Source organism: Passer montanus, unplaced genomic scaffold (assembly GCF_014805655.1).
Source record: "Passer montanus isolate IOZ18808 unplaced genomic scaffold, ASM1480565v1 scaffold62, whole genome shotgun sequence".
NCBI lineage: Eukaryota > Metazoa > Chordata > Aves > Passeriformes > Passeridae > Passer > Passer montanus.
The window spans coordinates 1,831,608-1,859,478 of NW_024371260.1; the positions used below are offsets into that span (position 1 = coordinate 1,831,608).

The window sequence follows — 27,871 nt, forward strand, 5'->3', positions numbered from 1 at the left end:
GGGGCGGCGGGGCGCCCCCCGCGCACACACACGCACTCCCCCGTGCCGGGGATGCCGCGGGCTCCCGAGCCCTGCCGCCCTCAGGGTTTTGTTATTCTAGGGTGGATGTGATGGGTAAAAAAAAAAAAAAAAAAAAAAAAAAAAAAAAAAAATTAAAAAAAAAATTTTAAAAAATTAAGAATTGAAAATATTTTTTTAAAAAATGGAAATAATAATCATTCCACCCCCGCTGCTGGCCCCCGCGGTGGCGGCGGGTGCGCGGTGTGCACGCCGGTGCAAGCACAGCCTTCATGCAGCAACCGGGAAGCGAGGCGGCCAAAGCCGGGGTGGGGGGAGAGGCTGGGGGAGGAGGAGGCAGGCTGCAAAAAAATCACCCACGCCGGGGGAGCCTCATCGCATCCTCTCCGCCGACCCTCCCCAAAATCATCCCCGCTGCCGAGCGCTGCCAAGTCGAAATCGGAAATTAAAAAAAAATAAAATTGAAAAAAAATAAAAAATACCCCAGTCCCCAAATCACCGCGCCCACCTTCACCCCCAGCCAAAAAAAAAAAAAAAAAAAAAAAATTAAAAAATAAAAAATCAGCCCCACAAACCCTCCGGGCTCGGGGCCGCGCTGTCCCCGCCGGCAGCCCCGCTCCGCTCGGGGGAGGGATGCGGGATGCAGGGGAGGGATGCGGGATGCAGCGAGGGGGAAGATGCTCCCAGGCAGCTCCGGCCGCCCCCTCCCCACCCCACCCCGGCCATTTACCTACGTGGGGAGGCACTGCTCCGGGAGCGGCTCATGGCGAGCTCCAGCGCTGCGGGCCGGCCCTGCGGGGCTCCCCCCGCCCCGCAGCCGCACGCCGAGCCCCGGCAGCGGCGCCTGGCCGCGTTTCCAGAGCCGCACGCCATCCTCACCCCGCCCTTCCCCCTGCCGGGGTCTGCCTCTCGCCGGGACCCCCGGGGGGGGCGAGCCCCGCGCAACCTCCGCGCAGCCCCGCGCAAACCCGCGCAGCCCGGCTCAGCCCCGTTCAGCCCCGCTCAGCCCGGTTCAGCCCCGCTCAAACCCGCGCAGCCCCGCGCAAATCCTGCTCAGCCCGGCGCAGCCCCGCGCAGCCCCGCGCAAACCCTGCTCAGCCCCGCGCAGCCCCGCTCAAACTCGGCTCAGCCCGGCTCAAACCCCGCTCAGCCCGGCTCAGCCCCGCTCAGCCCCGCTCAGCCCGGCTCAAACCCCCTCAGCCCGGCACGGCCCCGCTCAGCCCCGCTCAGCCCGGCACGGCCCCGTTCAGCCCGGCTCAGCCCGGCACGGCCCCGTTCAAACCCCGTTCAGCCCCGCTCAGCCCGGCTCAGCCCTGTGAAAGTCGGGGGCGCTCAGGGAGCCCGGCCGTGCCGTGCCACAAAGAACTTTTTGTCCTGAAAGTCGGGGGCGCACAGGGAGCCCGGCCGTGCCGTGCCACAAAGAACTTTTTGTCCCGGCTCTGTCCCTAAACCGTGATTCCTTTTTTTGGGGGGTTTTTTTTGTTTTTTTGGTTTTTTTCCCGTGCTGGCGGCTCAGGCCACGTTTGGGAGCTGCTGGGGGGGACGGAAAGGAAAGAAAAAGAAGCGAGCGGCCGGAAACTTTCTGCTTGTCTGGCTGTGGCTGCGGGGTGCAGGGAGGCAGGGATGTCCCGCGGAGCCTTCGCTCCATCCTCAGCCTCCTCTCGGTGAGTTTCTTCTCGCTAGAACCCAGCCGTTCCTTTTTTTTTTGCCTTCTCAGGGTGACCAAAGCAGAGTTTGCTGGCGCAGGGTTTTGTGTTTTTTGCGAATTTGTTTCCCTCCTGCTCCTCAGGCCACAATCAGCCTTGTTATGTAATGACTGGTGTTATATAAACTCCATTCTTCAAGGAGCAGTCATTAACCTACTACTGGGTATTGAAAATACCAAAATACTGTCACACAATTAAAATCACTAAATGGTGTCCTCAAATTAGAGCATTGCAGATTTTTTTTTATTTAATTTTTAATTATTTTTTTAACCACACACATGAACCATTTGACAGGCCAGGCTCTTCATGCAAAGGAGCAGCAGGGCTGGGAAGGCACCTCTTGCTTCATCCCTCTGCCCTGAGCTGCCTCCTCTTCCTCCCGAGCTCAGAAGTGGATTCTGCCGTGGGGATGCAGAGCTCGGGGAGGATGCAGCCGCTGACTCTGCCTGCTGGGGGAAACAAAAGCGTTCCTGAAGTCACAGCTGAATAAAACCGCGGGAGGGAACAGTCTGAAGACAAGGCTCGGGGAGTTTCGTGGAGCTGAAGTTTTGCAGCCCTCCCACAAGCCGGGCTGGGGCAGCCTCAGCTGGGCTCGAGGCACTGAGGAGAGATTTTTGTCTTGGGCTCGGTAAAGGCATTTCCCTCCCTGTGCTTCTGCAGCACAGGTACCCAAAAATCCCTGCTGTGATTAGTCCTGGCTGCTGGGGATCCCAAAATTCCCTGTCTTGATCAGTCCTGGCTGCTGGGGATCCCAAAATTCCCTGTCTTGATCAGTCCTGGCTGCTGGGGATCCCAAAATTCCCTGTCTTGATCAGTCCTGGCTGCTGGGGATCTCAAAATTCCCTGTCTTGATCAGTCCTGGCTGCTGGGGATCCCAAAATTCCCTCTCCTGATAAATCCTGGCTGCTGAGGATACCGAAAATCCCTGTCCTGATTAGTCCTGGCTGCTAAAAGATCCCAAAAATCCCTGACCCAATCAATCCTGGCTGCTAAAAGATCCCAAACATTCCTGTCCTGACCCATCCTGTCTTCTGGGGATCCCAAAAATCCCTGACCCAATCAATCCTGGCTGCTGGGGATCCCAAACCTCCCCATCCTGATCAATCCTGGCTGCTGAGGATACCGAAAATCCCTGTCCTGATCACCCCTGGTTGCTAAAAGATCCCAAACCTCCCCATCCTGATCAATCCTGGCTGCTGGGGATCCCAAAAATCCCTGACAGGTGACAAACCCCTGGTCCCGGCCCAAGTGGCAGTGCCACACCTGCTGTGAGCCAGGGACATTCACACCTGAGCAAGGACTCAGATGGGTGAGCTGCCTCCACGATGGCTTTGTTAAACTCCTTCCTAACCGCAATGGGTTTGTTAAACTCGTCCCTAATTAATAATTATCTGCTCCTTTTGGAAAAGCAGCCCCCACCCTGCCTGTGGCTCCTGCTCAGCCCCAAGCTGTCCCCACCACCCTCACCCTGAGAGGGGCACAGGTCCTGTCAGGACCTCAGTGACGTTTGGCCAGTCCCTAATGAAGTTTATTTCCCCCCTTTTCATATCCAGCCCCACTGTCACCACCACCCTCACCCTCAGGGGTGCACGGCTCATGTCACAGGATCTCAGTGACATTTGGCCAGTCCCTAATCAAGTTTATTTGCCCACTTTTAATATCCAGCCCCAAGCTGTCCCCAACAGCCTCACCCTGAAAGGTGCACGGCTCATGTCCCAGCATCTCAGTGACGTTTGGCCAGTCCCTAATCAAGATTATTTCCCCCTTTTCATATCCAGCCCCACTGTCCCCACCACCCTCACCCTGAGGGGTGCACGGCTCATGTCCCAGGATCTCAGTGATGTTTCACCAGTCCCTAATGAAGTTTATTTCCCCCTGTAAACACCCAGCCCCAGGTGGGGGTTTATCACACAGCTCACCCACAGGACTCTCTCTCAAACTCGGCCTCAGCTCTGTGCTGCTCACACAGCCCGAGTTTAACCCCGAGCACAGCGAGCGTTTCTGTTCCCTTGGAGTTGTTTCCAACCCTCCCTGACTCCACTCGTTGGGTTTTATTCCCATTTTCCCCGTTCTGTGCCAGTAGGAGTGTTTGTGTTTCCTTTATCACTGCACTCTCCTCTGACCCAGCACAAAGGAGAAGTGGAAGTTGGAATCTCAGCAAATTGGGGAAATCTGGGACCGTGGATCTTTGCACAGATCCAGGAACCCCAAACCCTTGGGAAGGAGCTCTGGTCTGCACCCCTCAGCAGGCAGAGAGCTCCAGCAAGGAGACACCAGAGGGAGAAAAGCCCCCAAATCCCCCAAATCCCCAGTTTTGGTTACACAAAGCAGTTTGGAAGAGGTGCTGGAGGTCCTGGGAACCAGGAGGAAACCCCAAACCCAAGAGGGACTCGTGTGCCCCAAGGGGGAGTGAGCAGGGATCTGCTGCTCTGAGCCTCAGGACGGGATCTGCAGAGGATGGAAACCACAGGAAGGGCTTGGCAAAGGTCTGCCCAGCATAAAAAACAAACAAAAAACCCCCCAAAACAAACAAAACAAAACAAAAAAACCAAACCAAAACAAAAAAACCCCACACACACAAAAAAAACCAAGGAACCAAAAAAAACCCCAAAACCCCAAACCAACCCAACCCAAAAAACCCAAAACAAACCAAAAACAAACCAAAAAAACAAAAAAGCAACCAAAAAACCCCAACCAACCAACCAAAAAAAAAGCCCAAAGAAACCCAAACCAAAACCCAAAAAACCCCAAAACAAAACCAAAACAAAACAAAAATCCAACTAATCAACCAGACAAAAAAACCCAAACCAACCAAAACCCAAACCAAAACCCAAAAAACCCCAAAACAAAACCAAAACAAAACAAAAATCCAACTAATCAACCAGACAAAAAAACCCAAACCAACCAACCAACCAAAAAGACCCAAAGAAACGTAAACCAAAACCCCAAAACCCCCCAAACAAAACAAAAAAACCCCAACTAATCAACCAGATAAAAAACCCCAACCAACCAAAAAAACTCAAATAAACCCAAACCAAAACCCCAAAACAAACAAAAAAACAACCAAAAAATACCCCAAACAACCCAACAACCAACCAAACAAAAAGCCACCAAAAAACCCCAAACCAAAACCCCAAAAAAACCCTAAAAACCCAAAAACCCCAAGCCCAAAAACCCCACTGAATCATTTTTATTTTTCACAGAGTTTCAAGAGCCAGAGAAGTGTTGATAAAACACAACCAGTGCTGGGACTGGAGGGATTCCCCGGCAGGAATTTGCATTTTAAATGGAAATTAAAACGCCCCTGCCCAGCCCATGGAAGGAAATTCTCATTTCTCACTCTCTGAACCTTTCCTGCTTCTCTCCAGAGAGGGAAGAGGCAGCTCCAGAGCTCGAAAATAAATTTCTATTCACACGTTTATATCCCACCCTGCTCCTAAAGGAAAATCCATTCTTTGTCCTGTTTCCTTGAAATTAAATTTTCTCTCAAAATTTCTTTTGACACAGAAAATAGCTCTGACTTTGTGTTTAGCCATTTTCACATCAATGTTTTTGTGGGTGTAAATGTGGATCTCAAAGCAAGAACCCCATAAAATTCTGTATAAACTGGAGATTTCCATGCTAGTGAAGCATATGGAGAAAAAGTTATTATTTAATTTAGAAAAAATATTTTAAAATGATTTTAAAATCAGTAATATTTAGAAAATTCTTTCTATAAATCATAATTTTTTCAGTAATCTGCAAGTTAAATGAGAAGTGTCATGTCAAGATTTCTGATTAATCCTCTGTAAATCCCCACGTGCACAAACCAAAACCCCAAAAAAACCAGGTTAAAACATCTTGTGTGGGGTTTTTCTGCTTTCTATGAAAAAACAACCATAATCTGAGTAGCATGAATTAAATTGAAAATATTTCCAAACAATTACCTCAAGAAGAACAGCCACAATTCCTCAGCTTCTATTTTAAAACCAGACAAACTTAAAGGTTTTTTTTTTTCATTTTTATTGGATGCTTCCAACTTTATAGCTAATAATATACAGATACTCAGTTTTTTCATTGTTCCATTCACATCCTCACAGAGTTCAGCCATTCTGTCACATTGAAATAAAATAATAATAATAAAAAAAAAAAGCACAACTGAAATAAAATAAATCCATAAGCTGGAAAAATACATTATAAACTTATATTCAAGAAACATTCTCTTTATAATTAAAAACCTACTTGTGAGAATTAAAGTAGGATTGAAAGAAAACCTTGATTTGAATTTTTAAATAGGTGGCCTTTGTGGAATACTTCTAAATCATTTCATATGTACAAGCCCAACCAGTATCTCTGCCTGCCTGTGACAGAATACCTGAAAAAAAAATAATAATAAAGACACTGAAAAGGAGTTTTTGAACGAATAAACCAACAAAAAAAAAGATCAATATTGATTTTCCAGGAGAATACAGTATAATCAGAACTGAACCACGTGCTTCCCTCTTCTGGATTAAGGCCTGGCACAGAGGTGCTTTAATAAAAGCAGACAGTGTGAAGAAAAGTCCTTCCACTTTTCTCTTCAAACTCCTGTAACAGCTCATCTATTTCGTTTTCCATGTCTTCTGTGTGCTGGATCTGGGAGGGAAAAAAGAGAAAAAAGAGAAAAAAGGCTCAGCAAGCAAGCTGCAAGGCTTTGATGGTTAGGAAATGGAATAATGCCAGTTTTGGGGTTTGCTGGGAAATCTGCTGGGCAGGCTGCACCAAGAGAGATTCCCAGCATTGCCAGAGATCCTGCTTTTATTGGGGTTCCCAGAGGCACAGAGATCCTGCTTTTATTGGGGTTCCCAAGGGCACAGAGATCCTGCTTTTATTGGGGTTCCCAAGGGCACAGAGATCCTGCTTTTATTGGGGTTCCCAGAGGCACAGAGATCCTGCTTTTATTGGGGTTCCCAAAAGCACAGAGATCCTGCTTTTATTGGGGTTCCCAGAGGCACAGAGATCCTGCTTTTATTGGGGTTCCCAAAAGCACAAATATTGTTTTTATTGGGATCCCCAGAGGCACAGATATTCTGATTCTACTGGGATTCCCAAAGGCACAAATATTCTGTTTTTATTGATTATCGCCAGAGGCACAGATATTCTGATTCTACTGGGATTCCCAGAGGCACAGATATTCTGATTTTATTGGAATTCCCAAAGGCACAGATATTCTGTTTCTATTGATTATCCCCAAAGGCACAGATATTCTGATTTTATTGATCATTTTCAAAGGCACAGATATTCTGTTTTTATAGAACAGATTCTGTTTTTATAGAACAGATATTCTGTTTCTATTGATCATTCCTAAAGGCACAGATATTCTGATTTTATTGATCATTTTCAAAGGCACAGATATTCTGTTTCTATTGATCATTCCCAAATGATCACACATTCTGTTTTTATAGAGCAGATATTCTGTTTCTATTATCATTCCCAAAGGCACAGATATTCTGTTTTTATTGACTTTTCCCCAAGGCACAACTATCCTGTCTCATTTATTTTCTGTTTTATTTATTTCTTTTCATTCTGCTTCTGCAGTCCCACCCTGGTGGCATTTCAGGATCCTTTTGTTGAGCAGGCACCATCCCAGGTGCTGCAGAAACCCCAGGATTTTCCTCCTGGGGGGCTGAGAAAAATGAAACCAATAATTATTGATCTGCTTCTCCTGTGTTTTGGTGCTTTGGAGGTTGTGCACCAACAGCTCATTGCTTGATTAGTTTCACATTAATTGTTTTTTCTTAATGACCAATCATGGTCCAGCTGTGTGGAGGCTCTGAGCAGTCATGTTTGTATTCTTCATTCTTTTCCAGCCTTCTGATGTATCCTTTCTCTATAGTTTTAGTATAGCATTTATTTTAATATAATAAATGTAATAAATGTAATAAATATAATAAATATAATAAATTAATATAATATAATATAAATTAATATAAATTACAATTAATTAGCCTTTAATGGAGTCAGAGTCACACTCCTCCCCTCATCTGGGACCCCACAAACCAGGAGAATGTGGACATTTGCACTTTGCCCTGGATTTTCGCGCACCGCCCGCCTGGCGCAGCGGGCAGAGCCAATTAACAGCAGCAATTAGCGGCACTCACACACTGGCAGAGCTCGCAGATGAGGAAGGCCCCCAGCGTGGCCTCCTCGTGGTTGTCCTGGATGTCCACGTTGATGACGTGCACGGGCTGGCACGTCTCCTGCTCCCGCGAGTTCAGGTCTGCCGTGGGAGGGGCACGGGGCACAAAGAAAGGAGAAAGTCAAGAAGTCATTAGCAATGGGGTTCTAAAAATAGATCCGTGATGTCGTATTTAAATTTTCCAAAGTATTTTATACAATATATTTTATATTTTACTGTCTTAATAATCACCTTTATTTTATATTTTACTGTCTTAATAATCACCTTTATTTCAAAAATTGGATTTTGAAAACATATGGACTCAGATTTGTGAAAGGGTCATGGCAGTTTATTTTCCCTGCTCAAAAGAAGTTATTGCTCCTCTTTGACAATCTTTAAAGATCAAGAACCCCAAAAGTGAAGAAGGGCTTTGAGCTTCCTCACCTGGAATGTTTTAACTGCTTTTAAAAAGCACCAGAACATGGATTTTACAGACAGGAAATATTGTGAAAGAGCAGGAACATGGATTTTACAGACAGGAAATATTGTGAAAGAGCAGGACATGGATTTTAGAACACTGAAATATTCTAGAAGAGCAGGACCATGGACTTTAGAACACTGAAATATTCTGAAGGAGCAGGACCATGGATTTTAGAACACATGGAATATTCTAGAAGAGCAGGACCATGGATTTTAGAACACATGGAATATTCTAGAAGAGCAGGACATGGATTTTAGAACACATGGAATATTCTAGAAGAGCAGGACCCATAAATACAATTGCCTTCCAAGAGCAATGGAAGCACGAGGGGAGGCTGGACTGTTTTCAGCAGCTCAGGAAGCTCTGCCTGAAGAGTTCACCATGAGGAAGACTCTTACTTCCTCTTCAGAGAACCCCTGACCCACCTCAGAGCCCAGCACCCAATTAAGAGGACAATGGGGCAGCCATAATTCAGCTAATTACAACACAAAGCGGGGCCAGGGAATAATGATGCATTAGGTGTCCTGGAAACCATGTGAACACGTAAAATCTTTTTGGATAAAAAGAGCACAGGACTTTTTTACACATCTTTGGGAGGTTACTCCCCACGTGTCCAGTGCTGTAATAATTAAAGCCTCTTGTCAAGTTTAATTATTTGCTGTCTGGGCCTCACTCCAGCTGCCCAGGAGGTGTTTGATGGGGATGAACTGCCTGGGAGCTCGCAGGGAGCCTGCAGGGAAGGCAGCTCAGCCTTGGTTTTCCATCAGCTCATCCCCACTTTGTGCAGTTCCTGAGATCCATGAGCATTTCCAAACCAAACATGGAGTTGCTATAAATGTCACACGCTCTGAGCAGCTGCCAGCACCTTTTGGGGACTCAGCCATCACTTCTGTGGTGCATAAATCTACATCAGTAACTGCAGCTCTTGTCCCCACTGGTGTTCCACTAGTCTGGAGGTTTCCACATTTGTGGAGGACTTCAAGAAGGGAAAAAAAACCCCAAAATTAACTTGATTTATCAGTTCAAGCTCCTTACCTTCTACTACTTGATCATAGACTCTTTCTTCACACGTTAGGATCAAATCAAAAACGTCTTTGCAGTTCTGGAATCTTTCTGGTCGGGGCTTGATTCTCTTATTTCTGTCCAACATGTGTAAAATTCCATTCTGTGTGTATCTGAAGTTGCTTGAGTTAAGTTAACTTGAAGGAAAGTCATGGTTTTGAGCAAACGAGCAGCACTTAAAGGTAAATTAATGCCATTAGCTTTAAAATAAAATATTCTGTTTGCAAATCTACAACTCAGTGAGCACTGAAGAGATTCCTGAGGTGGGGCCCCCAAATTGCAGCCACTTTTCACAGACCTGCCACCGGCACCACAGCTTTAAAAAGCTCTCAGAACTTTTCCTTGAGCAACTATTTTTATATCCCTAAATCCTCTGACCCCCCAGCCCGTGCTGTTCTGTGAGCAGGATGTCCTACATTCCTGGCAGCCTCTGCTCCTCACTCTTCAAAGGTGGTTCAGGTGCACAAAGCCCTGCCTGCAAATGTGGATTTATGCAACTGAACCTCCAAAGGAAGCCAAAGAAACCACAGAAGCACATCCCATAAAAATATCCCGAGCTGCAGAAATGGGGAGGAATGGAGGGAAAAGGGATTTTGTGCCTGTCAGAGCTTCCTCACCGTGTGAGAGGAACCTGGGATGCTGCTTGGGGCTGTATTTATGGAACCCTGAGGCTCTGATTTCCATCCTGGAGCCCCTTTCCAGGCAGGATTCTCTATTTTCCCCAGTTTTTCACCCTTCTGGGATGTGCACTTCCACTGGGAGCACTCCAGGCTCGACTGTCACATAAATCTGGAGTGAAACCAAACACCCTCTGAAGGGGAAGTTTTAGGGGGAAATTGGGAATACCAGGACAGGTTTGGACTGAGACAGCCTGGAAGGGGATGCATCCCTGCCTGACTTCAGCACAGCTGTATTTTTAGCCCTCTGAGACGATATTTTTAGCCCTCTGAGAAGATGTTTTTACAACGTAACAGTAAAGATAACAGCCTGTAATTTCTTGAGATAACAATTCTGAGAAGAAAACAATTCCCAGGCGTTTGTAGCAATATGTAAGAGGTCATCTGGGCTTATTTCCTTGCTGGAAAGGTGACAGACAGGTATTTCTTTGCAGAAAACACTCCTGCTATTTTTGTAACAAAGGACAAACAATTTCCTGCCTACCTTTTAGCAGGAGCTCCAATTCCACTGCCCAGATGTGCTCCCAGAGCTCCTGTTCAAGGAACCAGCCTCCAAAGCTCTTCAATCCTTCAAGTGTTTAATTTCTATTAAAAATTAAACCCAGCTTTCTACCCACAAGAGTCTACTTCATGTTGGAAATAGATTCAGCTCCTCTGTGTGTCTGCACCACTGCACTTCAGCTACTTGTAATTTCAATTTTGCACCACAAACGGAGTGCTGGGATGTTTATCACAATTAAATCTTGTCAATTAGCCTGACTTCTGCTGCATTTCTTTTCTCCACGTCACTCCCAAGCCTTTTTCACTCTTCTTTCCCAAAAGGTTTCTCCTGATGTTCTTAAGGAATTGTGTTTTACAGCCCAAAGCTCTCACCAGCACCCCTGTGAATTCTCCTGGGGTTTGTCATGTTTGGGGAAAAAAAAAACAAAAAAAACCCCACTTGGATGGAGCCATCTCAGACCTCTGGTTATTTGCAGAGCAGGAAAATGAGTGCATTTTCAAAATACCATCTCCAAAATATCTGCCATTTCCAAAATATGCCAACATCTGCCTGCTCAGTTGGAAGGGGAGCCCTCCCGGGCTCTGCTCTCCTCATTTCTACATCATGCAGTTCAAGAGGGGGGAAAAAATAAAAATCCACAACATCCCACACGCTTTTTTGGGTTCTCTTTTTTCCCTTTCTAGGATAAAATGTTGCTGGCATCTGTCCCCTCGCTTTCCTGAGTGAGCCTGGAGACAGAATTACGCAGATTCCCAAACCCACACAAGATTTCTGTTCACAGCCCAGCTCTCTGCTGCCAACTTACAGCTATTTTTTAAATTTTTTTTTTATTTTCCAAGGGTCCATCTGCCTATAAAAGGAGACTGAGAGGAGCAGTGAAGATTTATGGTGCTTTTCTATTTGGTTCACTGGAATTTTTTTCACCTGGAAAAAGCCATGAAGGGGGTGTGTGCACATTATTAATGTGCAGGAAGGCTCTGCATATCATTATTCCAAAGTATAATAAATAACTCTTTTTTTTTTGCTCTTTGGGAGCTCAGGTGAATGCAGATACAACAACCTATGGTTTTCACCACACTGGCAGGTGTTGGGTCATTTAAATCAGGTTTTGTTTTACTCCCAAGAAATTTTAACTCGTTTCTCCCTGTCCTGTGCATCCCTGCTCTCTGTTCAGGACAGAATTCCCCCTGGTTTTCTTTCAGAATTCTTTCAGAATTCCCCTGGTTTTATTTCAGAATTCTTTCAGAATTCCCCTGGTTTTCTTTCAGAATTCCCCCTGGTTTTCTTTCAGAATTCTTTCAGAATTCCCCTGGTTTTCTTTAATTCCCCCTGGTGACATTTTGTAGCCCTACCATGCTGAGGAGGACACCAGAACTTGCCTACACTTCCCTTCACCTACTGCAAACTCTTGGCAGAGTAAATCCTTATTTTTAGAGCCCAGTTCAGATTTCACCTTTAACAGAATAACTGCTGAACAGGTAAATGGTGTGCTGGGATTTGGGCAGGAAGACCCAGCAGTGGAAAGGTTTGATATAAAAAGGAGATGTTGCAGCCCAAAATTGGGTTTTTCCAACAGGCACAGCACTGCTGCTCATTCCCATGGAGAATTTCCATTACTGACTCTGCATTCTCTCCTCTGAGCTAAGGTTATCCCACACTAGTGATGAAGATTTATTTTAAAAAATTAAGATGTGTTTAGCTAAACCCCTAAAGCTTTCACTACCCAAATTTAAAATTCCTGTCATGGACACCAGAAATGCCTTTTACCATCCAGTGGATGGGTCCCTGCTCCAGACATCTGAGTAACCATCCCTTACCCTCCACATTTTATCATTATTTGTCACTGACAGGACCCAAAAAATACTTTTAGCCACGAGCACCAACCTAGAGATGGCCAAGAGAGTCAAATCTCTATCCTGTATGATCAAAGAAAAATTATCTTACTGATCCAAGCATTCAGCAAGTTTCCTTTTAACTCCCCTGTGAGGCTGAAGCTCACAAGTGATTTGTGTTGGGTATAGAAATTATTTGTAAAGATCTGAAATTCCCATCCCTTGAAGTGTCCAAGGGCAGGCTGGTCTGTGCCACCTGTTCCTGCCATGGACAGGGGTGGAATGAGATGATGTTTAAGGTCCCTTCCAACCCAGGCCATTCCTGAAAAATATAAAAGCCAATTTATTAAATCTAACTGGGCATATGATACTTGCTAAAATGTACACCCCCTTTTTAAGGAAAAAAAATCTATAAAGTAATGGCTGGCACCCAAAGCTTCTACATCTTTGAATAAATCTGCTGATTATTGCCTCAAACACTGCATTTCTTCTTTGGGAAAAGCAGGAGCAGAGCAGAGTGCTTCTCCCCAGAGCCTGAGTGGCATTTGCAGGTCACTTTTCCATATCATCCTAATTTATTTTTTAGTGTCTGCATTATAAACAGAACACCTTGTGTTAAAGTCTGTCTAGGAACTGGATATTTCCTGAAATGAAACGTGTGAGGGGGGTGAGGCTGCCCAGGATCTTCCACCTTCAGAATCAGCTCCTTTTAGAGGGGATGAAGCCTGGAAATGGGCACGGCCACCACAAATTCCACTGCCAAGCACGGTGGTTATGGCTGTGGAACTGCTTCACTCCACACCCAGAGAACAGTGCCTGCCCTCTGGAATGGAAACTGGGCAGATGGAACCAGGGACTGGGCCCAGCCAGTGCTGAGCCACTGGGCAGATGGAACCAGCCAGAGACTGGGCACAGCCAGTGCTGAGCCACTGGACAGATGGAACCAGAGATTGGGCACAGCCAGTGCTGAGCCACTGGACAGATGGAACCAGAGATTGGGCACAGCCAGTGCTGAGCCACTGGACAGATGGAACCAGAGATTGGGCACAGCCAGTGCTGAGCCACTGGACAGATGGAACCAGAGATTGGGCACAGCCAGTGCTGAGCCACTGGACAGATGGAACCAGAGATTGGGCACAGCCAGTGCTGAGCCACTGGACAGATGGAACCAGAGATTGGGCACAGCCAGTGCTGAGCCACTGGACAGATGGAACCAGAGATTGGGCACAGCCAGTGCTGAGCCACTGGACAGATGGAACCAGAGATTGGGCACAGCCAGTGCTGAGCCACTGGACAGATGGAACCAGAGATTGGGCACAGCCAGTGCTGAGCCACTGGACAGATGGAACCAGAGATTGGGCACAGCCAGTGCTGAGCCACTGGACAGATGGAACCAGAGATTGGGCACAGCCAGTGCTGAGCCACTGGACAGATGGAACCAGAGATTGGGCACAGCCAGTGCTGAGCCACTGGACAGATGGAACCAGAGATTGGGCACAGCCAGTGCTGAGCCACTGGACAGATGGAACCAGAGATTGGGCACAGCCAGTGCTGAGCCACTGGACAGATGGAACCAGAGATTGGGCACAGCCAGTGCTGAGCCACTGGACAGATGGAACCAGAGATTGGGCACAGCCAGTGCTGAGCCACTGGACAGATGGAACCAGAGATTGGGCACAGCCAGTGCTGAGCCACTGGACAGATGGAACCAGAGATTGGGCACAGCCAGTGCTGAGCCACTGGACAGATGGAACCAGAGATTGGGCACAGCCAGTGCTGAGCCACTGGACAGATGGAACCAGAGATTGGGCACAGCCAGTGCTGAGCCACTGGACAGATGGAACCAGAGATTGGGCACAGCCAGTGCTGAGCCACTGGACAGATGGAACCAGAGATTGGGCACAGCCAGTGCTGAGCCACTGGACAGATGGAACCAGAGATTGGGCACAGCCAGTGCTGAGCCACTGGACAGATGGAACCAGAGATTGGGCACAGCCAGTGCTGAGCCACTGGACAGATGGAACCAGAGATTGGGCACAGCCAGTGCTGAGCCACTGGACAGATGGAACCAGAGATTGGGCACAGCCAGTGCTGAGCCACTGGACAGATGGAACCAGAGATTGGGCACAGCCAGTGCTGAGCCACTGGACAGATGGAACCAGAGATTGGGCACAGCCAGTGCTGAGCCACTGGACAGATGGAACCAGAGATTGGGCACAGCCAGTGCTGAGCCACTGGACAGATGGAACCAGAGATTGGGCACAGCCAGTGCTGAGCCACTGGACAGATGGAACCAGAGATTGGGCACAGCCAGTGCTGAGCCACTGGACAGATGGAACCAGAGATTGGGCACAGCCAGTGCTGAGCCACTGGGCAGATGGAACCAGGGACTGGGCACAGCCAGTGCTGAACCATTCTCTTGGGTTCAAATGGAAACAGAAGAAATCAGAAAAAAATTCCTAATACAGTGCCTTCCTCTGGAATGGGAACTGGGCAGTTTGGAACAAACCAGAGATTGTGCACAAATCTTCTGCTGTTCTTCAACTTGATAAAGTCTTAAGCTGAGCCATTCTATTGGATTCAAGTGGAAACAGAGCAAGGTGAGATGGGACATCAGGAAAAAAATCCTAATACAATGCCTGTCCTTTGGAATGTAAACTGCAGTTTAGAACAAACCAGAGATTGTGTACAAATCTTCTGCTGGTCCCTAACTTGACAAAGTCTTAATGTTGAACAATTCTATTGGATTCAAATGGAAAGAGAACAGGGTAAGGTGGATATTAGGGAAAAATTCCTCCCTGGGAGGGTGGGGAGGCCATGCAGAGGTTGCCCAGAGGAGCTGGGGCTGCCCTGGAGGTGTCCCAGGCCAGGCTGGACAGGGCTTGGAGCAGCCTGGGACAGTGGGAGATGTCCCTGCCCATGGCACAGGATGAGCTTTAAGGTCCCTCCCAACCAAAATCAGTCTGGAATTCTAAAATATGCCATCCCAAATGATCAGGAAGACGCTAAGCTGGGCTCCATGCCATTTCTGCAACATTTATACCTGCATGAATGACCTGCAAAAAACCTGCACTTGGTTTTGAGTAAGGACAAGCACCCAGCACCTGTAAGCCCTGAGCTGCAAGGATAAATCCAACTGGATAAATGAGGAGCTGGTAAAAATCCAAACAAGCCCTGCTCACCTCCTGAAGCCTGGCTGAGCCCAAAGCTGAGGGTGAAGTGCCTTCACACCAGTGAACACCTTGAGTTTAGCCCTGAGCTCAAGTGCCAGACAAGAATTTATCAGTGCTGAGCAGCCCAAGCTGTGTTTGGGGTGAGAATGGACAGATCCAGCTGCCAGAGGGGAAAGAGGGGGAGAAATGGCCAAGGCAAAGAGCTGGAGAAGGGATGTCCCAGAGAATGGACAGATCCAGCTGCCAGAGGGGAAACAGGGGGAGGGAGAAATGGCCAAGGCAAAGAGGTGGAGAAGGGATGTCCCAGAGAATGGACAGATCCAGCTGCCAGAGGGGAAACAGGGGGAGGGAGAAATGGCCAAGGCAAAGAGGGGGAGAAGGGATTGCCCAGAGAATGGACAGATCCAGCTGCCAGAGGGGAAAGAGGGGGAGAAATGGCCAAGGCAAAGAGCTGGAGAAGGGATGTCCCAGAGAATGGACAGATCCAGCTGCCAGAGGGGAAACAGGGGGAGAAATGGCCAAGGCCAGTGGCAAAGAGCTGGAGAAGGGACTGGCAGAACGACAAGGGTGACAAGGTGACTCCAGGGTGTGGCACTGTGTCTGGCTGTGCCACCCAACGGCTGAGCCTGCACTTCAGCCAAGTGGGAACTCCAAGGAGTTTGGTTTGGATTGCTGGAAGGCAGTGTTGGGTCACCTGGCAGGGAGTGGCACAGTGACACTCCTGTCACTCCAGGGAGCAGCAGCTGAGCCAGAGGGTGGACACAGCTCTGAGCATGCTGGGCTGTGCCAGCTGCTCCTGCCATGGCCAAGGGTGGAAATAGATGATAACATTTAAGGTCCCTTCCCACAGGACTTGGGGCTGCTCCCCTCAGCTTTGGGAAGCAGTGCCAGCTCCCAGCGGAGCAGCAAATGCAGGACTGGGAGGGTGGAAGTGCTGTGAGGAGAGGTCTGAGGGAAAGGATGAATCCTCCCCTCGCCCAGGGCTGCAGCAGCCATTTCCAACTGGCTTTGGGGCTGTGAAGCTCAGAATTGGCAGCTACAGCCGAAGGTACCCCACACAGAGCAAAGCACAAGCACTGCAAACCCTAAATCAATTAAACCATTTCACTGAGCACTTTTGGGAAACCTGAGAATACAATGAAGAGACAGCAGGAGGCTGCAGAGAAAGCAGCACATGGATGAGGCGTGCAGGAAACATTCCTGGCCTGCAATCAATGCCAGTTCAAAGAATTACAGCAGAAATGAAAATGGGAATTGGTTTGGAATAAAGAAAAAAGAAGTAGAAGCATCCCTAATGTTGGCACAGAAGTTTTGTGTTCATGGGAGGGAATTTCAAAGCAAGAAGGAGAAACTGTCGCTTCACTCCCCTCCCTGCAGCTGGGATGAAAGTGCCAAAGAATGAAATCACTGCAGCTCTGAATGGATTTTACAGGAGTCCTCAGCCTCACACTGGATCCTTCAGTCAGAATTCCTCAGAGCACGTCTGGGACTCACCTTGGATAAGGAAATAAACCTTTCAGAGCACCCAGAAGAGACAGGATGGCAGAGGGGGTTTTATTGCTGAAAAGCAATTTGCTGTTAGACTGGAGTCTGTAGCTTCTGCCATGTCCCACAGCTCAAACACAGGGGAAATAATATTTAAATAATATATATCCAGCTCATATATTTTTAATAATTTGATGTATTTCCTTTTTCATGTGAATGAAGCCAAGATTAAAGGCAGTTTGATCAGAAGGCAGATGAAGAAGCACTAAAAATTTGCTGCCTTTGAAAGGCCCAAGATTCTGTGAAGCATTTTACAATCCTTCATGGAGAAAAGGGGATTGGAATGCAGCCTGTGGCTGGAATTTTGTTGATTTGCAGAAATGTGCCTCTCAGAAGCCTGTTTAAATCCAGCTTAAACACTTCTTTCCATTTCTCTCAATTTCTAGGAGCTCTGAAGTGCTTTGTAAGACATGGTGAGAAAGAAAATGAGACTTGTACTGCTCTGCTTCTGGAAGAAGTTTTGCCACTGACACACAGGCCATGAATTCAACTATTTTTAGCTCTTGTAAGGTTAGACTTAAAAAAAAAGAGAAAAAAAGAAGAAAATACACAAATTCCACCAAAAAAAAGAGAAAAAAATCCCTGAGCAGATGGAAATGAAACATTCCAAAGAGCTCCCAGAGACACAGCTCTTGTGCTGAACACTGGAATGACAGCTCAGGAGAGAAGCTGACACGTGCTTAGCAGTTCAAAACCCAGGAAGAAAAACCAGATGAAAATGTAAGATAAATACATGCATGAAGAGCTTACCTGAAGCAGAATTTAGGTCAGTTACTCCTCAAGACTGAGCTACATATAAAATATCACATGGGCATCCAACTTCAAGGTGGAGCTCACAGAGTTAAAGCTAGATCCCATCACCAAGATCAGCATTATTTCTGGGGGGTTTTTGACAGAAAAGAATCTTCAAGGGAGATGCAGAGAGTTCTTCATTTCTGGAATTTTCCTCCTAACTGAAGCAGCTTTAGGAACTTCTTCAGGACACGTTTTCCACCCTCCCCTCAATTTTATAACCTCGTGGAGCTAAGGAGCTAAAACTGGAATCCTGTCTGAAGTTAGGGAGGTCAAATTAAGAGAGGAGGTAAAAAATGTCAGGAGCAGAGTAGGAGGCCAAGCTTGCAGGGTAGGTGCAGGCTGCCTAGAAATCCTAATTAAAAATAACCCCCCATCTGTGAAAATCATCTTTAATGTGAGGGTCACAGACACATCAGTGCTGAGGAAAGGAAAGAAATCAGCCATGGAGTTACTCACATTGATAAAGAACCCAGGAGCAGTTCCTGCAGAATTTTGGCCAAATTTCCACTTGAACAGCTCCTATCCCTGGGCACAACATCAACTGCTGATGAAGATTTAAACTGAGTTTAAATTTAAACTGTTTAGCAAGTTTCACCCTTGACTAGGTTTTGCCTTCACTTGAAGGCAAAGCTCACCAGCAGTTTTGCTCTATTTTTGTTTCAGCTTTAAGGTCACCACCACAGAATTAGAATTAAGTCCTCAAACCCCTTCACAGAGTTAAAAGGGGCAAAGTAATGAGAAGGACAAATAATCCTGATGTTGGAGAGGTGGAGATATGCAAATACAAGGTGGTGTATGAGAACCACAGACCACGGCTGTGCCCTCCTCAAATCAGGAGAATTCTCTATTGTTGTCCTAAAAATAACAGAGGAATGTTTTTAAAAGCAACATTTAGAACATTATTAAATGGTTTTGGGGCAGTCCTCAACTGGGGCTCGGGGAATTGAAATGCTACATTCTAAAAATTCAATGGGAGATGCTGATACTTATTTTAACTCTAAGTTTTAACTGCCACATCTTAAAAGGCTTTGAAGTGCTTCCATTTCAGATCTACTGTAACCACCTACTCAACTGAATCTGTATTCCTGGCTCCATTAATCCCCTATCCCTGTGCTGCTGAAATTCAACACATGCCTTCAAGGTATGAGAGCCTGTGCTCCATATTTCACTAATTAACTGCAATCAAGGTGCTTTTAATCTCTGCAGAGTGGCTTTTGCAGTTGTTCCCCCTCCTCACAAGTGAACAGCAGAGGTTCAGTGCATCTCTTCTCTCTAACACAACTTTAACCTTGCTCTGGCTGAGGTCCAGCAGTGCAGCAGCTCATTTTTGGTTGGAGGCCAGTGCTTCCTGAGCTGGGGGTTGTTTATTTGGGCAGAGGATGTCCCCTCACAGCCACAGTGTCCCTGGTGTCCACAGTGCCTGCAAGGAGAGCACTCAAACCTCAGGTGTCTCCTCCCTGGGGGATGGCAGCAAGACTCAAAACCTCAGAGTACAGCTGATGAAAGCAAGGCTGGGAAACAGAACAAGCAGCTCAATCATATGGAAGCCCCCCTCCTTTGTACCCCCAGCCCAACCACGCTGCAAGCCCTGAGGAGCAGCCCTCCCACCCCACAGGTAATCCCCATCCCCTCCCTGAAGTTATGCTCACCCAACAGAACTGAGAGCCCCAGGGACACAAAAAATCTATTCCACAATCGCTGCTGAGAGCAGCTCTGGCTTTGGTTAAAGCCTTTACCCTCAAAACCCACTTCTGGAAATGGAGTTGCTTTCTGTGCTGCCAGTCTTCAGTCTGAAAACCTTAAATTATCTGAGAATCAAAAAAGCAAAGTCACAGAGGCATTTGCTGTTGCCCTATTTCCCTTGCAGTGGCTTTTGTTTAAACCTCTTTAATCTTGAGAAAAGATTTAACTGTGCTGCAGTGTACTGCAAATATATTTGGGGAACACAGCAAAGCATGGAGCAGAACCACAGTGGTGACTCCAAATCATGCTGAGGGGGGAACAGTTTGGCTTCCTGTTGTTTTTTTTTGGGTTTTTTTTGGTTTTTTTTGGTTTTTTTTTCTTAAGCACTGCCATATTCAAGCACAGCAGCAGTGAAGAATTCAAAAAGGAAATCTCAAGTCGTTGGTGCTTGTTAAAATTAATTCTCAGTTCAAGGAATTTTCTTTTAAGCAGTTCTTTTAATCAGGATATGGATATGGCATACCTCATTAAGATGGGTTTGCAAGATTCTCCTTTTCTCTATAGGCAGAGGGATTAAAAAAAATCAAATAAACCAGCACATCACATGTGATATATTAAGACTACATCCTACATTCTGAACTTTTAAAAAAAAAGATCCTTGTTGAAAAAACATCTAGAATGAGTTCCCCAAGTTTTGTTTGTGGGTTTTCTTATTAAAAAAAATCAATTCTAAATACAGGTACTTTAAAATAATGCAGCTGGGACATTTTCAGTAGTGTGCCTAACCCTGATCCCCTTTGCTCTCCAGGATTAAATGTTACTGGGCTCTCCTCTGTCCATTCTTTAGAATCAACTACAGAGTTATTTTTTCTCGGTGCACAGAGCAAATCACATATCACAAAATCCTCAGTGAGAAGGGTGAGCTCTTTAATGAAAGGCATCCTCTCTCCCAGAGAAAGTATTCTGTAAGCCTTACCTGGCAGTTTGTCTGAGCTAAATACAACATTAAAGTCGAGGTGGTCGCTCTTCCCACATCCACACTCAGGACAGTCTTTGCACTGAGAAGGATCCAGTGCAGGGGAGGCAATGGACAACCTCAGGGAACTGATGTGTTCATTCAAGAGCTAAACATGTAACACACTACAAAAGAGCATTTGGGATGTGTGCATTGGAACTGGGTAACAATTTACAAGGGAGCATTAGAGGCCCACTGTTAAAAAAAAAAAAACCTCCTATAAACTTAAATCATTTAAAGTTCGCCAGCCAAGCAACTCTAGAGATCCTTAATGCCTAATAATGAATTACACCTTTCAAGGATGAACCACACTGGATTTTTTAAAGAGGCCATGCCACAGGGATACAGTTCTTTGTCTTTCCTAAGCAGATCATTGTACATCTGATCATATGTGGTTTTGAAGTCATAAACATTTGGCTTGTCCGGGGCTGGTCCTGGCAGTTTCACGTGGGTCCCTGTGCCAAAGGATCGCACGCTGAATCCTCGTTTGCTGAAAGACACAAGGGAGGGGAGAGCACCATTACACTGGATGGACTTGAAAACTGAAGTGCTGAAGAATATTAGAGTGAATTTTAACACCATCTCTTAAAAGCACCTTTTATAAACACCTCTTAGGCAGCAGCAGCTGAGCAACCAAGCTGCCTAAAGCTCCCAATGTGCATTTTCCTTGCAGTTACAATCTAAACTCACACACCATTTCAAGGGAAGCACCTCTATCTGACAGGAATTTTCCTACAATCGTGGTACAGAGCTGTTTGGAAATGTCAATTGTGCTTTCCTTCTGTGCTTTCAGACACCCTGGATCTGCAACAAACCCCTTGTGTATTCATGACAACACAAAGATGGTTTTCTCTTGATACACATAAATAAGTGTACAACTAATCAATACTGAAATGTCCTGCTGAGACTCTTGGCCTAGCTGCATTATTCTTCTCACTTGGTTGCCCAAAGTGGAATTTAATTAGCCCAGGACAAACTTTTGTGTGCCTGCCACTGAAAACCATACAGTGCAATTACCTTTACACAAGTGGGGCAGATGTTCTGCTGGCTGCTCTCTAAAACTCTTGGCTAAACCAGGGATTACTTCATTCCATTCTTATGAACTACTTGTTTAATATTATAATTAAAAAAAAAAAGAGGCAGGAACCTGCTTGTCTTTGGGAATAATGCCAAAATGTTCTTGCTGATTAACTCAGATACTCAAACTTCAATATCTCCTTCAGTAATATTAAAAAAATATGGCAATCTATGGAATAATGGGACAGAAAAGAGATTTTCTGGTGGTCTAATGGACAAAGTTACATGGTAAATTACTGTTGCTACCACCCAGAAGGCCGAAACATTTGGGTCTGTAATGACAATGTAACTAGAAAAAGCAAGACCAGGATTAAATCTATTTTTTAAGGACTCACACTTTCACCTTGAATGATTTTAGCAACGTCTGAATGGAGTGAACAACGATAGAACAAAAACCAAGTGAACACCCAGGGCCTGTGCCCCCAGAGCCCCAGAACTGCAGATTTCCTCTGAGGGGACTGAGCAGAACTGGGACCCAGGGCTAGAGCCCCAGGCTCCCTGCTCTGCACAGGGAAATTCAGAGACAAGGAAAACTCAGGGAATTAGCAGAGACACCAACCCAAACTGTGTGTTTGCCTTCAGAAGGTGTCCCCACAGTGACCCCAAAAGCTCCTGGGCAGAGACTGTGAGCACTGCTGCCTCAGACACAGCCCTGAAACCTTCAACACCGATCTCCTCCAGCCCCTCCTTTCCCTTTCCTTGCTTTTCCCCCACTTTCCCCTCCAGCAACTATTTTTAGGTGTCTATTTCTGTAAACACACAAGACACAGGAGGGTTTGTGCTTCTTTCTGCAGGACTGATGACTGAGAAGGGATGAAGTGGAAGAAAGTGCAGTTCTGTGTCCCTCCCAGCCCTCCATCACATGGAGCTGGTGCAGTCATGAGTCACTGCTCATTTCTTTTCCCTGCAATACTTGAAGATCCAAGTTTTGATTCTGCTGCTTCTGCTGGATGTGAAGAGAGACATGTAGAGAAGAAATTGCACTGCTAAAAAATTCATGTTTCAATTTGATCTCTTCTCCTCTGGTTTCCTTTATTTTTTTAACATTATTCTTGGAAAGAGCTCTGCTTGATCACACACATTAAAACCTCCACCTCTAATTGCTGCAGATGTCCCCAAGTTTGCATTTTACAATTTGAAATCTTTGACATTCAACAAATTAAAAATTTGTGCCTCCAAGGCCCATGACCCATTCAAAATTATTTCCTTGAATAGCTGGAATATGAGTTCCTCACATGGAATTTCATGTTTTGTACCTTGGTGAGTGGTAGTGCCAATGTTTACACTATTCATGCCCCAGGTACAATAAAATAACCTAAAAACATTTCAACACATTTCTTGTGGAGCACAGGAGATGGAAAAATGCCTGCAGAGAGCCATTAGTCAGGAGCTTTTATTAAATATTATTCAGCTTTTATTAACTAGCTGGACACAGGAGCTTGTATTAAATATTATTCAGCTTTTATTAAATAGCTGGACACAGGAGCTTGTATTAAATATTATTCTGATTTTATTAACAAGCTGGACAATATTATTCTGATTTTATTAACGAGCTGGACACAGGAGCTTGTATGAAATGTTATTCAGATTTTATTAACTAGCTGGACACAGGAGCTTGTATTAAATATTATTCAGCTTTTATTAACTAGCTGGACACAGGAGCTTGTATTAAATATTATTCTGATTTTATTAACTAGCTGGACACATCCAGTGTAGTGAATCCTCAGGTGTCTGTGGGAATGTGGCACATTTGTAAAAATGAACAATTCCTACACAATAAGGGCTTTGGTTTGACCTGGTAAAACTGCCCAGAAGGTGGGAAAAAATGAGCTTTGGCACAGAAGGTAAAGAGTAAGACAGACTAACAGACTCTTCTGAAGATGTGGAGCTCGAACTTTAACAGGTTAATGATGACCACATTTCAGGAAGGTGCCCTTATTGCTGTTAAGGCTGATGTGGATAAATTACCAGTGTGCTAATGGCAGAGTGAGGCACTGCCCAGATCTCACTTCAGCACTCTGCTCACCCCTCAGCCCCAAGGGTCACTCAAGACCTCAGAGGAAATAATTCTGAAACCAAAATCCAACCTGGACTGCACTGACTGGGAGCACTCAGTTCCAGGCACCGGCAGGAAAAATAATAATAATAATAATAATAATTTGTGCAGCTTGAGACATCAACTTTTGTCCACACCTTTCTTTTATTTCACTGTTATTTGGGGATCTCACACATTCTTATTAAATTGCTTTTCAGTTTATTATATCTTCCCTTCCAATAGCTGTAGGAAATATTGCTAAATATTGAAGCAAATGCAATAAATCCTGCAGTGCCACTGCACTCAGAGTGGTGAAAGATTTCAGGAGACAAATGATTAATTTTACCATGTCCCTTTCCACAAGAGGTAGCAGGAAAATAACCAGCAACCCTTGTAGGTTAATTAAAAAATATCTTATGCACCCAACCAATATTAAAAAACACCCCCCAAAACAAGGCCACACTGCTGAACAGCACTGTTAACTCACTTTGAATACTAACAACTTGTAATTTGCATTATCACTACTAAGCTGGCAAATGAAAGTGTGCTTTAATATAAAAACGTGAAAATATCTCCTTCTTGGGTTATTAATTTAGGATTTCTTAAACTGGGCAGTGCAGATGTCAATACCTCCCTGCATTTTAGGTGCTGACAGGAGAGAAGCTCTGAGTAACAACTTCTGGAGTAACAACTTCTGCAAGCAGCACAGGTGCAACTGAAGTTTTCTTACACCTCCATGTTGTACTACTTTGAATACTAACAACTTGTAATTTGCATTATCACTACTAAGCTGGCAAATGAAAGTGTGCTTTAATATAAAAACGTGAAAATATCTCCTTCTTGGGTTATTAATTTAGGATTTCTTAAACTGGGCAGTGCAGATGTCAATACCTCCCTGCATTTTAGGTGCTGACAGGAGAGAAGCTCTGAGTAACAACTTCTGGAGTAACAACTTCTGGAGTAACAACTTCTGGAGTAACAACTTCTGGAGAGTAACACCTTCTGGAGTAACAACTTCTGGAGTAACAACTTCTGCAAGCAGCACAGGTGCAACTGAAGTTTTCTTACACCTCCATGTTGTACTACAAGTTTAAACATCAATATGAGAACTTTTTGCTACAGGGGTTGCAATGTTTTAATTTCCCTGCTGCCCCTAAGCTCTGATGTTCACTCTTAATTTCCTAAAAGTTACTTTCTACAACAAGGGATGTGTGGCAGAAGTGTGTATCAGCATTTTAGAAATTTTTATTGCCAGTAAGTGACAAAGAGAGCTTGAACTCATTAAATTCCTTCCAAAGCCATCAGGGCAGTACCAAGCACACAGAAATGTGGAAGCTGCTGCATAAAATAAGTTTGGCTGTAAGAAATTTATCTTTGTGCCTTCCTCCTCTGAGGGAGAACCACGGCCTGAGTCTGCATGCTCTATGACAAAATATAAAATAAAAGATAAAGAACATGCTGGTTTTGGCTGGGACAGAGTTAATTTCTGCCCCAGCAGCCGTGCTGTGGGTTTGCAAATGTTTTTGTTGTTGCTGAGCAGGGCTCACGCAGCAGCCAGGCCTGCTCTGCTGCTCACCTCAGCCCACCCCAGCAGAAAACAAAAGCAAACAAAGCAGGGTGAGCAAGAGCAGAGCCAGGGCGGGTGACACAGCCGGCCTGGCAGCTTTCAAGGAGGGCCCGCGGCTCCCTGCTCTGCTCCTCCTGCTGCCCTTTGCTTCCTCGGCCCTCTGCTGATGGCTTTTATTCTACCAACAAACCCCGGACAGCCCTTCAGGCTGACTTCTGCTGGAAAATTAGAACAAGGTGTTTAAAACTTGGTTAATTACAAAATACGCTGAATGCTGGACCCCAGACTTTGTTTTCCAGCAGCACAAAGAATTTGTGTCTTTTAAAGTCTTGTCATTGTGTCTTTTAAAGTCTTGTTGTGTCTTTTAAAAGTCTTGTCGTTGTGTCTTTTAAAAGTCTTGTCGTTGTGTCTTTTAAAAGTCTTGTCGTTGTGTCTTTTAAAAGTCTTGTCGTTGTGTCTTTTAAAAGTCTTGTCGTTGTGTCTTTTAAAAGTCTTGTCGTTGTGTCTTTTAAAAGTCTTGTCACTCACTAACAAAATACCTTAAAGTTTCGTAATTCCTCAGCTTCTTCCTCTTCTAATCATGTGTTTTTTCCAGCTCTATTGCAACACCCTGCCCTGAAGGGGTGAGGCAGGCTGGCCTGGAGCCAACACAGACATTTTCCTCAAGTTCACTGGCAAATGGGCTCTTATTTCTTTACAGCAGCATCAGCAATTTATCTCTGCTTTGCCATTTATGCTGCTGCTGTAACTACAAAAGGTGTTGATAAAATGAAACGTTTTCTAAAGAAGGTTTTGTTACTTTTGAATTCGAACCTTAAGGGAGAACAGACTTTTAAAAACCACCCCTGCCACGTCTGGCAAACATCAGCCACACCGGAAGTGATTTATTTCTGCAAAAACACGGGGAAGGAAAAGGCCAGACACCAGAAGTAAATTTAACTTTGTCCTTAACACTCAGCTTTCAAATGAAACTCAGTTCCTGCATTATTACAGGAAGAACAATGTCATGATTTCACAGAAATGCCACAGGTAACATCCGATGCCAAGAGTGAGCGTGAAGTGCATGAAATGCTGTCACAGTAAAATGGCTGCCAGACCAAATGCTTCTATTATTTATTCCTTTCAAAGCTTTTATTTTTATTTACATGTAGCTTACAGTTGTTTTGCTTACTATGCCATCAAGGCGTATTTCTAACGTGAATGTTTCTTTGCATAACTTTAATAATAAAATAAACCCGACCATCCTTATCGTGTTCCTGCAGGGCAAAGGGGAGATTTAGGGACACGATTTCAGGCAGATCAGGTCTGTCCCAAGTCTCCCATCTCACCTCTTCAGCCAAGCTGAGAGCACTGGGCGTGCTAAAGAGATTAACACTCATAATCTCAAAGGCATTTAGCACTCTGAACCGAACGTTCTGGTTCTCCTGTGAGAGGAAAGGGCTCCCTTCCAGGGCACAGAGTGGCTCAGTCTTCACAGATTGTTAAGGGCTGGGAAGGGACCTTAAAACCGAACCCATGGGCAGGGACACCTTCCACCATCCCAGGATGCTCCAAACACCATCCAACCTTGCCTTGCACACTTCCAGGGATGGGACAGCCACAATCTCCCTGTGCCAGCGTCTCACCACCCTTTTTTCCACACGAAAAAAATTAAATATCTTCCTAATATGTAGCCTAAATTTTCCCCCTTTCGCTCTGTACGCATTACGCCTTGTCCTATCACTGCAGCTCCTGACGAAGAGTGGGCCCCTCTCAGATAGACTCCAGAAAAAAAAAAAAAAAAAAAAAAAAAAAAAAAAAAAGAAATGGGGAAAAAAAAAACCAGGAAAAGGGAACATTTAAGTTTCCACACGGCGAGACACAGGCCTTGCTCCACCCAAGCGCCCAGCCCGTGTTTCCAGCACTGGGGCCACAGCTCCGTCAGGGAGGGCCGGGACCCCGACCGCGGCCTGGAGCGGGGCGCGGAGGAGGCGAGGTGAAAACGGGACAAAAAGCGGATAAAAGACGGGTGAAAAGGGCGTACAAGCAGGGTGGCAGCGAGGTGAAAAGCGGGATGAAGGCAGGGTGAAGGCAAGCGGCTGCCCCGCAACCACGGGCCTGCCGGGCCGGGCGCGGGCCGCAACGCACGGCCCCATCAGCGGAGCGCCGCCAGCACGGCGGGCGAACCGGGCAGCGGCGTTTACCTGAGGATGTTGTGCGCCTCCATGCTGCGGTTCTGGTTGCTGGAGCACACCACGGCCACGCGGAGCGGCGCGGACGGCATGGCGGGCACGGCGCTGGGGCTGCCCGCGCCTTCCCTCCCTCCCGGCCGCCGCTCCACAAAATGGCGGCGGCAGCGCGGCGGGCGGGGACGGGACGTGTCAGCAGGGCCCCGCCGCGGCCAACCGCGGCACGGCGCGGGGGAGGCGGAGCGGCCGCGGCCGCCGTGAGGGGAGTGCCGGGAGGAAGGAGCCGAGGGTGCTGGGCGAGGCGGAGTGGGGTGTGAGTCGCCCGGCGAGGTGTGGGAAGCGTCGGGCGCAGCGTGGAGGGAGAGGGTTGTGCCTCCTCCTCCTCCCGAGTTTTTGGGC

The 27,871-nt window shown here is 46.2% G+C and overlaps 2 protein-coding genes across 3 annotated transcripts in view; both read right to left on the reverse strand.

Annotated features, from left to right (window-relative positions):
• TMEM240 (transmembrane protein 240) overlaps positions 1–1,165 on the reverse strand; it is a 13,772-nt gene extending 12,607 nt beyond the window's left edge. The window contains exon 1 of one of the 2 annotated variants that reach the window (XM_039727826.1): positions 753–1,165. The gene's annotated coding sequence lies outside the window, so the exon portion shown is untranslated. Of the gene's footprint in view, positions 1–748 lie in introns of both variants that reach the window. The other variant, XM_039727825.1, reaches the window with a different exon arrangement.
• A 4,558-nt stretch (positions 1,166–5,723) lies between these two features.
• On the reverse strand, positions 5,724–27,658 carry SSU72 (SSU72 homolog, RNA polymerase II CTD phosphatase). Its single transcript, XM_039727572.1, has 5 exons — positions 27,488–27,658; positions 20,972–21,115; positions 9,377–9,516; positions 7,844–7,962; positions 5,724–6,338 (listed from the first exon to the last, which is right to left on the reverse strand). Exons 1-5 carry the CDS (start codon positions 27,565–27,567, stop codon positions 6,237–6,239), a joined length of 585 nt encoding a protein of 194 aa, XP_039583506.1. The 5' UTR covers positions 27,568–27,658; the 3' UTR covers positions 5,724–6,236.
• Positions 27,659–27,871: the final 213 nt, after the last annotated feature.

Bases quoted from the DNA above. Each gene is read 5' to 3' on its own strand.
- SSU72 (XM_039727572.1), bottom strand. From the start codon at position 27,567: ATGCCGTCCGCGCCGCTCCGCGTGGCCGTGGTGTGCTCCAGCAACCAG. The intron at 21,116-27,487 runs GTAAACGCCGCT...TGTGTCTTTCAG, and splicing joins GAGGCGCACAACATCCTCAG to CAAACGAGGATTCAGCGTGC. The intron at 6,339-7,843 runs GTGAGTGCCGCT...TTTCCCTCCCAG, and splicing joins TCTGCGAGCTCTGCCAGTGT to ATCCAGCACACAGAAGACAT.